The sequence below is a fragment of the Ciconia boyciana genome, chromosome 2 (assembly GCF_034638445.1).
Source record: "Ciconia boyciana chromosome 2, ASM3463844v1, whole genome shotgun sequence".
NCBI classification, from domain to species: domain Eukaryota; kingdom Metazoa; phylum Chordata; class Aves; order Ciconiiformes; family Ciconiidae; genus Ciconia; species Ciconia boyciana.
In genome coordinates, this window is record NC_132935.1 from 95,285,793 (window position 1) to 95,298,177 (window position 12,385).

The 12,385-nt window shown below is 44.7% G+C and overlaps 1 protein-coding gene across 4 annotated transcripts in view; it reads right to left on the bottom strand.

Moving 5' to 3' along the window:
• F13A1 (coagulation factor XIII A chain) overlaps positions 1-12,385 on the bottom strand; it is a 69,652-nt gene that overhangs the window by 42,935 nt on the left and 14,332 nt on the right. For all 4 annotated transcript variants that reach the window (XM_072851373.1, XM_072851372.1, XM_072851374.1 and 1 more), the window contains exon 3: positions 11,257-11,445. In XM_072851373.1, coding sequence (XP_072707474.1) covers positions 11,257-11,445 — 189 coding nt within the window. The remainder of the gene's footprint in view (positions 1-11,256; positions 11,446-12,385) is intronic.

A 12,385-nucleotide genomic window follows, 5' to 3' on the forward strand; every position in this document is an offset into this window, starting at 1 on the left:
GTATATTTTCAACGGAGGTGGCAAGTTTTAGTGGGCGGAAACCACCTACCTCCCTCAGAGCTTCACAGAGTGCCCGGTCACTTGGCAGTACAGCCACATGAACACATGCAACACCTCCCAGTATGCAGCCTGTGCAGACACCCTCACCCATCTCGCTGCAGCAAGATTCAGTCTCACTGGCTTGGGCACTGCCAGGAGTGTAGCCCTGGCACCATGAGCAGGGGCTGTCCCAGATTTTCCTTGCTCACCACTGTTTATCCTAGTGCAGCAAGCTGCACTCCAGCTTGCTCCTTGCCTTGGTGTCAGCTACATTGTTGGTAAGTTTAGGTAGGAGCCCCTTCCCCAGTTCAGATGCACACACCAACCTCGTCGCTAACACGCAAGTGCCCACTGGGGCATGGACATTGGCTTTGGGGTTCTTTAGCAGAGCAGAACCTTGTTCTTCTCACTGCACTAGTGTGCTGATAAGCAGAGACCAAGCACTCTTCCAGGCAAGTCCACACAGATGGAGGAAATACAAGTCAGTCCACCATCAGATACCCAATGCTCAGTTCCTCCTGAGTGTCCACTCTTCATGGACAGAGTGGGAACCAACTCTGGACACCCAGAACATAGATGAGCAAATCTGGGCTGGATAGCCAAACTTTCTCTGCAAGCAATGGGTCCCAAAGTATGACACACCTCCAAAGTATGACACACCTCCAAAGCACCGCACGTGATAGCCTACCTCATAGTAAGACAAATCACACCCCAGAGAAGCCTATTTTACTCTGCCAACTATAAAAAGCATCTAGATGGATAGGCTACATGTAAACATGTACACTGCCAGGATTCAAAGTGTTGTGAGGATCTACCCCTTTGAGCCTGAGGTAGAGCCAAACTATATCTGGAAGCCAACCAGCAGCGTAGACAGAAAAGACACTTGTGAGAAGGCTGAGTTCCTTATCTCATTCTCAAATCTATTCTTCGTTTTATATTTTAGGCTGAAATTCAGACTCTCTCATTCAAAAATAGTGTAATGAAAAGCAACGATGGCAGACAGAGAGACAGACTTCTATATTTTTCATTCCTACTATTTAAGAACTTCAAAATTAAACTCACAAAGGCGTTGATTTTCCTGCTTGCTTATTTTTATACAGCTGATGTAGAGATAATCCTAGATCTGAACACTGCTACGTTCTGGGAAAGGACAACTGCAGATCTGAATGTGAAGCTTGTGAGCTGCCACGACATCCATGTTTCTAAGAAATCTGGGGCTACTGTGCACATTCGGTGCACATGAATTTCCATTTTGCAGCTGTTCAGTGCACATAAATAGCCCACTTTGCCCTGTCAGCCAGGGATGCTGTAACCCATTAAAAGTATTCAGATCAGCAAGGGACACAACAGAAAGGAAAGACCTACAGAAGAAAAAAAGGACTAGAATAAGAGAGCAAAATCAATAGAAAACACTAGAAGATAAAGCACTGGACACTTCAAATATAAGCCATCAAAGGAAAGCCAGTCTAGAGAGAAGAGCCTATAGAGGTAACAGAGATGAGAGTCTTGTGCCTGCTAACAATTGCGATCTGAGAGCTGAACATATTCTTGTTCTTTGTAGTGCATCTGAGTATGACCTGGCTTGCCTCTACAGTTGATATTTTGCTTCTAGTTTTGACATAATTGTTTTTTTAAAAAAGCAGTCCACACAAACAAAGCAGCAGAGCAAACCAAGTAATTGAACTGACATCCTTGAAAACCGTTAACAAGTGCTACTGTTTAAAATACCTCCTTTACCTCCTTCAGAAAGGTGGGAGAGGGGAGAGATTACTATTTTAACGTGGTCAGGAACTGACACTGTCATCTTCACTGGAAGCTGCACATCAGTGTAGGAGCCCACTGGGGACAGAAGGAGCTGTGCCGTGGTGGGGGCTTTGCACCACCATGTCCGCGTGCACCACGTGCACATAGGGAGGTTGCAGAATCACTCCCCAGTAAATCTGCCTATAGGAACCAGACAGTATTCCAAAGAGGCCATGAGGCCTTTGCAAGACATCCTTACGGAAACCCCCTCACCGGCACCTCATAGCAGGTTTGGCAAAGTACCAAGCCTCTGGTATTCTCACTTCTCTGAAACCTCAATACACATAACTCTGTTTACCCTTCCAAACAAAGGTCCCTCTTGCATGCAAAGCCACAAGACACCCTAATCTACCTGTTGCTTGACAAGGGAGAATCTGTAGCTGCTGCTGAGGAGTATGCAAGGTCCTTTCAGCCCAGAGCCCATGCATGCCCCACACAGCTGCTCCCATGCAGTAAGAGAGAGAGGTCACTGCACTATCTTACTCACCTGTGAGGAGAAGGTGCTCTGGGGTATTGCCTGCATCCCTGCAGACATAGCAGGGATGACAGGGAAGGGATATCCTAGAAGTGAGGATAATTTGCATACATTATAAACAGTAAATACAAGAGAACATCGTTTGCTTCTGACAGACGAGCAGGGTTTGGTGCTCACTGATGGTTGCATAAATCTTGAACGCACAAGGAAGCCTGGGAAAATGGGCAGGGCCCTCAAGAGCACAGTAAGCAATTTCCAATGTTTTCTTTGGAGACAGGACAGGTTCCCCAATCTTCTGAAACAAAAACCTAAATACAAATGGAAGAGCAAGGGAATTGTTACTTCTGACAGGAGCTTGTGGAGCTGAATTGTAATCATACATCTAGACACCTGACAGCACCAGCCACACTAGTCTTACGTACACACACATCTGTTGTCTTGATACTAGAGCACTATAAAGCTGAGTAACTTTGGCATTACATGCTAAGGTTGCTGGCAGAAGAATCCTTACATAGGTTCAGTACTATGTTTATCAGCTTCCTAGGGAAGTCCTCTCAGGATGGCTTGGCCCTTTGACTTTTATCTACATCTTGAGCACACATTTCTGGCTGCAGTGGAAAAGTAGGGCCAGCTTTGGCTCATAGTTGGGATATCTGTAGTGTCAGATATCCCAACTATTTCTCAGAAGGGATAATGTGCAATGGTGATTTCATTCTCTAGGTTAGAGTCTCTAAGGAAGAAGATGCAATGTTATCCAAAGACTCATCACCAAAAGCCTGCAGACACCTGGCAGAGCACTCTCTGCAGGATCTCTGGTGTTAACCCAACCCATGGAGAGGCAGGAGGATGTCTGGGTGCATGTCAGGACCAGGACCCATGCAGAGAAGATAAACTCTTTTTATGCTGACAGGAGGGTGATTCTGCCAGCAGCATCAGCTGGCTCAGGATCCCTCTCGCTCTGATTTGCTCTGGGAGTTGGCAGCCTGAACCACGCTCAGCAGCCAGTTCTTTGTGGTTGCCTCACTCCCCGACGCTCACGTGTGCTTTGGGTGTAGGAGGCCTTGGCCATCACAAGAAGACGTTTCACAGCCAATTGCTCTGTGAAAGACAAAGTCGTTGTGTGACATCACACTGTTGGGATGTCCCTGTCCGCTCTCTCTAACAGCACAAGGACATGGGAAAACCCACTCTGAGAATTCAGAAAGCCTGGAGGTTGCTGCACTGCTACCACCGGGCACAGGGTGAATTTTTTATAGGCTCCTTTTGCAGCTCAGAAGATATCAGGCACTGAATGGGGGCTGCTGACTGTCTTACCCTCAAGGCAGGAGAGGACAGGAGAGAATTCACAGTAGCCCTCTTTCATTGGCCTCCAACTCTCTGCTTTTCAGTGCTAGGTACTGAGCCATGATACTGCCAGAAGACATTATTTTTACAGAAACCTCCCTTTTACAGAAGGTTTAATGACCCAAACATATCTATTTCCCCTGCTTCACAGTGCACAGGCCTGCAACCCTTTGGTACTTCTTTCTTATCCCACCTTGGTTTCTGTAGCTACCCAAGCTGAGCTCCTAAAACTCCTGCTTACTTCAGTTGCAGCTCAGCTCTGCTCTACACCTCCTGGGCTTTCTAGGCATGGAGGAGAAGAGGAGGAAAATAGCTGCTGTTGCTATTAAAGGAGCTCAGGTGTCCCTCAGTGCTGCCTCACAAGGCTTTGGAAGTAAGTAAACATGAGTGAAGGTCTACATGGCGAAATGCATCATGACTGAGGCGTGTGGATGTGGGTATGTATGGGATGCCCCCCCCCCCCCCTTTACAGGGGCAAAAGCAGAGTGCAGTGTTTGTTAAAGCTTGCCAAAGTCTTATTTGTGCAGCAGCAAAAGAATGAGCCGTCTAAAACACAGAACTGTGGCCACACATGCATTCAAAGCAAGTTATTTTTAACATATGCCTCAGCTCCTTAGCATGTCAGCTCCGGGCCCGTCAGGCACGGAGGCAAGCTGTGTTTAATTCTGGGTAAAACTGCCACACCAGGGAGGCATTTACAGCAACAGAGGGAGAGCGAGAGATAGGTACAGCAAGTTCAGTTGGCAAAACACGAGTGCTCCTCCTCCAGCTATCCAAGTCTGCTGCTGTTCCTTCCAAGTGACTAACAGGGACCAGGGCTTGCTCAAACCACACTCCTCCCCCTCTGTTGCCCAGTCCCTGGAAGCCCCTGTCTCCATCTAGTTTAGTTTTTCCCTTGATCCCCAGTGGACATACACATTGCTGTATGTGTGCGTGCATTAAACAGTTCCTAAATGCCACTGCTGAGGTAGTGCCATGCTGTTAGCACAGCCAGCGGAGGGAGCGATGGGTGTTCTTGGATAGGTCCTACACAAGTGAGTAGGTGTTTTACTTTCAGCAGGGAGGAGGGAAAATCTGGTAGCACAGAGATCAGAAATATAGTGAGCTTCAGAGGACATTCCTCCCTGATGGAAGTAGGATACTTCAGAAGAGAGGGAGGCAAACAAAGCTATTTCTCAATAGTCTTTTTAGGAACCCTCCTTAGAAGAGTGTTTTTTAAAGGAGTCAAGGAATCTGTCTCCCTTTGGGACATACATTAGGCACAGTAAGGTTAACAATTTTCCTGTTAGGTTCATTTGTTTTACCTAGATACACTCTTTCATAAAAAGGGTAAAGAATCTATTTCAATGCCAGCCCTGGAAGTATAATAACTGTGACAAGTTGATAAATTTGAGCTGGAAGCCATAAGTACAGTAGCTGTGTAGCAGAGGTAAACCTTATTGTAGCAAGCAGCCTGGGGATGGGTGTTAGCATACTGGGACCATGCCTTATGCACCATGAATAACTACAACAAATGTCAGAAGAGGAAAAAGGAAAAAGGGAAAGGGAACAAAGAAGAAGAAGAGAAAGAAGGAGGAGGAGAAGAGAAGGAGGAGAAGGAAGGAAGAAAGAAGAGAAAAAACAGGAAAAAAAAAGAAAAAGTAAAACAAAGAAAAAAGAAAGAAAAGAGATGCTCTAATAAAATCCCAAACAATCAAATCAAGCAAGAAGGAGAAACAAATTTTTGTAAAAAACAGTAGTGTCCTTAAGCCACTGCTTTATAATCACATCTGGGTTCCTCCCACCCTCAAATCCCATTGCCTCCAGAAGTGCTGCATACAAACTTGGAAATGTAGGAAACACAAATATCTTGAAATAATTTTTGATTATGGCTCCAGTTAGGAATCCTTAACATCTGACCACTCTGTCCCAGGAGTGAATGTTTCTAGTACTTTACAGTTGTAAAACACACATCAGAGTCACGCACCTTAGCTATTAAAACCATTAAAAAATACAGCTAGATTTTATGTGCCACTTGATGCTACTGCAGCAGTGCAAAAGGAGAGCATAATAAAGATAAAGACTCCTTTGCATGAAATACTGCATTCACGGAGCACCTCGAGGGACTCAGTCCTCTCTGCTCCTCCGGGGCCTGGCTGGGAATTCCAGAGGGGAGGAAAAAAAATACCCCAACGCCTTCCTTCAGAAAATGAATTTTGTTGTTCTTTGCTAAGAGCTGGCAAACAGGTGTCTTCTCTGTCTGGAGTAAATTTCTAGGAAATGTATTCTACTGCTAATACGTTATTCTTTCTTCCTCAAAATGGGACTCCATGGGACTCCATCAGGTGTTTCTGTATCTTTGTTCAATTTTTGCAGTTCTTTGTTAAACAGGGATGTAGTGATTTAATAAACTCTCAGTGGTGGGTTACGTGCCAGCACCAACAGAGTTTGCCCCCAGTATCAGAGTTAGTTGCTCTTGTATAATGCCAAGAAGGCTCCTAAAAAAAAATCAAGACCCAACTTTTTCCAATCAGCAACTTTTTCCAAGAGGCAGAACTCAGCTCGACATCCCATCCAAGGTGCCAGGGGATACCTCATGTCCCACTACCATGTCATTAGCTACCACCTGCCCTGCCCCCAGAGCTGCTGAGAAGGACAGGTGCCAGCAGGGGTAGCAATACTTCCCACTAAGACAGATTTACTGCCTGAAAAAAGGAACAAAACCTCAACCTTCCTGGAATAACCCATGTCCCAACACTGCCATGAAATTAGGGAAAGGCTGTGGACACTGTAGGACAGTATGAAGAGCTCCACTGATTCCTGGGGTTTGATGCAGGGGGGTCCTGCATCAAACCCCTCGTTATTTAGTTGTACTCAGATATCCCCCTGACTATATGTGGGAATTTGGTGTCACCTAAATAAGCCCTATGGGATCAGCTCTAACATGTTTTTGTTCTTAGTTGCTTTCATGTGTTTAGAACTGTTCCTCTGGAGCAGGCCTGGGAAGACTGTAGAAAAAGGAGAAGCAAGTCTCTGCTCTCATCTCAGGCCAAAATCCAATGATTTATAGAAGCCTGAGGAGTGCATATGGGTGGGTGCATGGGTGTCCACACATGCACACGTGTGGAAAGATGATAGTAGCCTAGAGGACTGGGATTTACGATCATTCCAGAAGTATGCCAATGAATAAAACGTTCATAATAATATTTAGGGCTAGACCATTATATATGGATTTATGAAGCCATTTAAGGAAAATATAAATATACAACAATTTATGAGGGTGTGGGGAAATATATCATTAGAGTAAGGATGCACCATATAAACTCATCAACCACCCTAGGATTTACAGCCATGTACAGGAAACTACTACTAAAAGCAAGATTGAAGGCTGTATAAGCCCATCTAATCATACATCTGCTTTTCAGAGAAATCACTGCCAGTGCAGCAGTGACTGTGGAAACTTTGCAGCACTCATGCCAAACTGGCTGCCCCACGTGCAGGAGCTGTGCTCAGACAGGCTGAGCCCCACACTGTGGAAAGCAGAGCAACACAAAGTATCCCCATCACCACGAAGGCAGTAGTCAGGAGAGATCAAGGTGGGTGAAGGAGTCATTGGCTCCTCTGGGCTCCCTGGGGCTCCAAGCAAACTGAAATTGTTCCTGCTGTGGGGAACTGGATGTAAGAACAGTATCTACACTTCTCTTGTGTCTCTTTCAGCTCAACCCCAGACCAATAAAATGAGTATTTCCCAAGGGGTGATGCTCACCTTTCCTCTCGTTAAAGCCAGGAAGTGGGCTGCGAGGAAGGAAACATGTGGTGATGGAGCTCCCAAACCACAGGTACTGAGGCAGGGCTGCAGTCCAGCACGAGAACTGGAATAACATCCCATTACTCTTTATAAGTGGATATTTTTCCATGTGGATTTTTTGGCACAGTCATTGTTTTCCATACTTTGGCAGACAAGTATGATCCTAATTTAATGAAGCATTATGTGCAAAACTGAATTATAATAATTCACATATTAGCACTTCAGCCAGTTTCACTGATGATGACTCTATGGAAAACAGTCTGTTAAAGCAGAAAGGACTTTAGTCATAAGGAACGATCTCAGAAGAATATCAGTAAAAGTGACTTTCAGGAGATTGGGGTGAATTATTTATGTATTTACATATATATAATTGTTTATACAATTTAGCCCATGAATTCTAGACTCTCTGTGAATGGTCTTTAAATGGACTGTGGATTAAAAAAAATTATTAGTAAAGATTGTTCTGTGAGTGTTTCAGACCTAGTTTCACATGATGCAAGAAGCATTTGTCCCAGGTACCCTTGATTCATTATCAATTAGAAGGCTTAAGCAGTCTCTGCTTGCTTTACTTGCTTCATTAATCATCTTTTCAATGATGCAAAAGAAGCAAAAATAGGAGCAAAAAAAGAGAAGTAAAACTAAATTTTAGGGAATAAAGGAAATAGAATAGTTCTGCACACACACAGGATCAAGTCATTACCATTGTCACATTTTTCAGGAGCAAAATTAGTCTTTAATGGATAAAAATTCTGTGATGGATTAATGTCAATGCTGGGAAATTTCCAGTGCTAGGAACGAATAATTTCTGAATAGCTTTATACAGTGCTGTTGTATAAACAGCCCTCACTGTAGGCACAGCCCCGCAAAAAGAGGCGCTGAGTTTTCGCAGCTCCAGCTGAATTCCCCGGGAGCCAAGGCCAGCCATCCCTACCAAAAATATCTTTGTACTTTATGAGAATAGCACCTTGAAACACCCAAAAGATTCTACAGCTCTTGGACAGCCTGGTCCGCATTGCTTGGGGTAACCTTCCCACCCTTGGAGATTCTCAAAAGGGCAAGGTCCTGAGCAACCTGAGCAAGCTGGACCTCCTTTGAGCAAGGGCTTGGATGTGAGACCTCTGGAGGTCCCTCCAACCTAGTTTATCCTACAGTTCTGCTGCACTGTTTGAAATCCACTGCTCAGGCACGCAGAGAGCTCCTCTGTAATGTCATTTTACAACAACCTGTTGATATTTCTTTGTGTCCATCACTTTAATCTCTCAAATTTAGCACTTTCCTAGGAGGCATATCCCTTGTTTCAGTGCAAAAAGCTTCTCTGAGCTCAAGCTGCCTCTGCTGTACGGCTGTTACCTGAGCGAATCCCTAGGTGTAGCTCCTGCCTGGCAGTACCAAAGGGTAGGATTTGCCTCCCCTGTCTTTGGTGACCTTGAAGTCAGAGCCTGGTCTACAGGAGAAAGTCAACGGAGGAAGACAAAAAATCCAGAAGAGAGTTAATCCCATTTTAAGACAGCAGGGCTAAACTGCCACCTGGAGGTGCCTGCCTCCTTCCTCTGCTCACAGAGGCAGCCTGGGCAAAAGCTTTTGGACTGGGCTCTGGTTTTCGGGCAGCTGGCATTACGAGCGGTGAATGCCTGCTCTTCAGGCAGATGAACAGAAAAAACCTGGATGTAAATGGCCATGTCTCCCCGTGACAAAAGGTTTGAGAGCACAGCACTGAAACCTTGAGCACTCAGCGCCCTTTCCTAAGTACAAGAAATCTCCTCTTTCTCCCCTTCAGTGCATTAAACATTGGACTTGCCACTAAAAGGATAAGTAGCAAGAGTCAAGCAGATCATCTCTGGATAACTTCCTTCTCCTTTGTGGACTGTTTTTGGTTTGCTTTCTGTTGCTAGCCTCTGAGAACAAATGTACTGTGTTTTCACTGCATGTGCATAAAGAGAAACATTTGTGGAGCACTGAGTATTAACCAGTTCCTAGAAGAGGAGCTTGAACATCTCTTCTCCCAGTTGAATCTCTGTGAGCTAAATTCCTTGTAGCAAGAGGGCAGTGGTGCTCACAGAAGCAAGCACTTAAAAAGCAGGGGAGGGCAACAGCATTGTGTACTATCCTGTGTATGCAGCACTCTCCTTCAGCTGATTGCCAGCCCCCACACATGGGACATCAGCATTACCATTCCCATTTCACAGAAAGGAAAGTAACAGTGAAAAATGGGGAGGGGAAATCAACCACAGACTCAGGGCTGACTCCAAAGTCATCATTCAGAGCTGAGTTTGTTGCAAAGTCTCCCCTGGCTCGGGTTGCATTTAACCCCATTCCTACTGTGACTGAGGATGAAGGGATTTTTATCCATGCTTAAAGATTCAAGGTACAAACCATGGACAGATGTGTTAGGAAAGAGTAACAGGAAAATAAGTGAATATGTTCTCTTAAGTGGACTGTGCAATGTCAAAAGAAGTGTTAAATTTCTTCTTCCCATATAGAACATCTGATTAAAACAAATGCAAACTGCACACAATGCAATAAAAAACAAATGTTCCATTTTCCACTTCTTCTTGCTACAGCTGTTTGTTTTAAACATATCAAGATTAAGGGAACAGTCTTGAATTTAATTAAATCCCAAAAGAACTAATGATATTTATGCATATTAAATTTTTAAAGGCACTTGTGGCTGTTCAGCCAATCATTCACTGGACTGTCATAACATGCCTCCCAACCCTAATTTAAATTAGAAAGAAGAGACCCATGAAAAAAAATGTGCAGACAGTAACCTTTTCACTGCACATATGTTTAAGAGATAAATGCCCATCTAGCTTTAAAAGGCAACAAATCTAATAAATGGCCACATCATCATAATTCAACAGTGGAAAAAAATCAATGATACAAATTTCGGAACTGCATCTCTCAGGAAAGTAAATTAAAACATCAATTCCAACCTACTTTAAAGAGTTTGTAAGGGGAACCTTGACATCTTAACACGGAAACTCCCAGATCACTCTAGCTGAAGCTGGGGCATTCCCAGAGCTGTGATGTAGGGAGCAGCGTCTGGTGGGGCCATCTTTGGAGCACAGCAGGAAGCCCCACGCTGTCGTTTGCTTTTCCCCTTCTCTAGCGAGGTCATGCCCTTCTCTAGTCCTGTACCTTCAATAAGCCAACAGGTACGTTAGGACCTGGGTCTCTGATGAAGGTCTCTCAGTGAGAGGAAAAATGCTTTCTTGCTCTTTTTACAGTAAATCAAGAAAGCCTCTGATGTGGCCCTGAGCAAGTCTCTGGTCCAAAGCTACAATCTCTGAACCTTCTCCCTTGTTACCAGGTTGGCTGTAAATGCAGGCTGCGAAGTTGCAAGGCCCCTTATTCTTCCACCCTGCATAATTTTTCCCTGTTGCGTACTCAACATTTTGTTATCCCAGTTCATACATAGTTATCTCTCCTACCTTATACTACAGAGTCCTCCTCCCTGCATCTCCTTAACACTAATAAAAAGTGTTTCCCATTCCACCTACCTTTTGGCATTGCCATACAGAATTAACCAGAGAAAACTTTGAAAGCTCAATAAAGTACAGCTTCTTGCTAAACAGAAAAAAGCCCCAAATACTGCTCCTTCTCTCACAAGCAATTCTGCTCACTTTCTCAAGTAAGGATTCAGACCCTGATTAGAAAAGCACTTCCTTGCCTATGGTTAAGCCTGTTTTTATGGTTTATCAATTGTAACAGGAAAAGACCCAGCCATTAAGTATTGCTGTGTTCCTGTTTATGAGAGGATCTTCAACCTTACTTTGCTGACGTGACACAGGCTTTGCCAGGCACTTACCTATCAAATACTCCAGCCAGAACTGGTCCGTCTCTGGCTTGTAAGGTCGGTTGAAGTCAATCTGGATTTGGAAAGGCTGTCCCCGACGCACTATCAGCTTGGGGCTGTAGTACTTGTCAGTGTGGTGCTGCTGCTTGTTAATCTCGTGGGGCTCCTTGAACATATGAATGTCAACGACACGCAGGTAATCTGTGGAGACACATAATTGAACAGGGAGGGAAGGAGTCAGGATGTTGGAATGTCAATATTGATTTCAACATCATCAGAGGCCCTGTCGTCCCCTTCCCCAGCGCTGCCTCACCGAGGAATACCGTGCAACGGAGCATGCTGGATCTGTTTGGGGCTTACATCATCCTGGCTGAGCAGGGACTTACGGACTGACACTTCCTGTCCACCTGCCATTTTCACAGAGGCTGCAAGTCTTCTAGTGAATGGTGAGAGCAATTGCAGAAAGGGCAGGTTGTTATGGGTGGAAAGCTGAACGTCCCCAAGGAGAATTGGGCTCCATCCTTCCTTTGGCATCGGCTTTCTGCAAGTCTGGGTCTCGTTGTCACAAGTTTACCAGTGCAATCAGTGGGCCTTTGACAGCTGTGGCTTCATGTCTCCCTTCTTGCAGCCCTCCATTTGTAAAATGCAAATTCACAGGAGTTTTGTGATGCTTAAATATATTAATGTTTGCAAAGCGCTACTACTATCAAGCGCTGAAGCGCCTGAGAAGCAGTTAATGATCTTGCATTCAGCTGAGAACTTGGATTGTCTGTATTAAATAAGGTTTTGGTGTACCGTATGTGTCTAGACTCAGCTTCTCAGTACACCTCCACTGCTATTAGTGTCTTCTTATGAAAACTAAATATAACATTACAGTATATAATTACAGCATAGAGTTATAGGCAAACAGCAGTAGGTATCTATAACATGCATGGGCAAACCTTCGCTCCCTTCAAATTAGGGCTGCCTAAAGGGTTATAGCCTACCACTGCTAGAAGTTAGTCTGCTCAGCTAATGACCAGTGTGGGATGGCACTGGGATAGCCAAAGGCACTTGCAGTCACCAGGAGCTACATGACTGTAGCATACCAGGAATCTTCACAATGGGAGACTTCTCACACAATGAGCAACCACATGAAAAC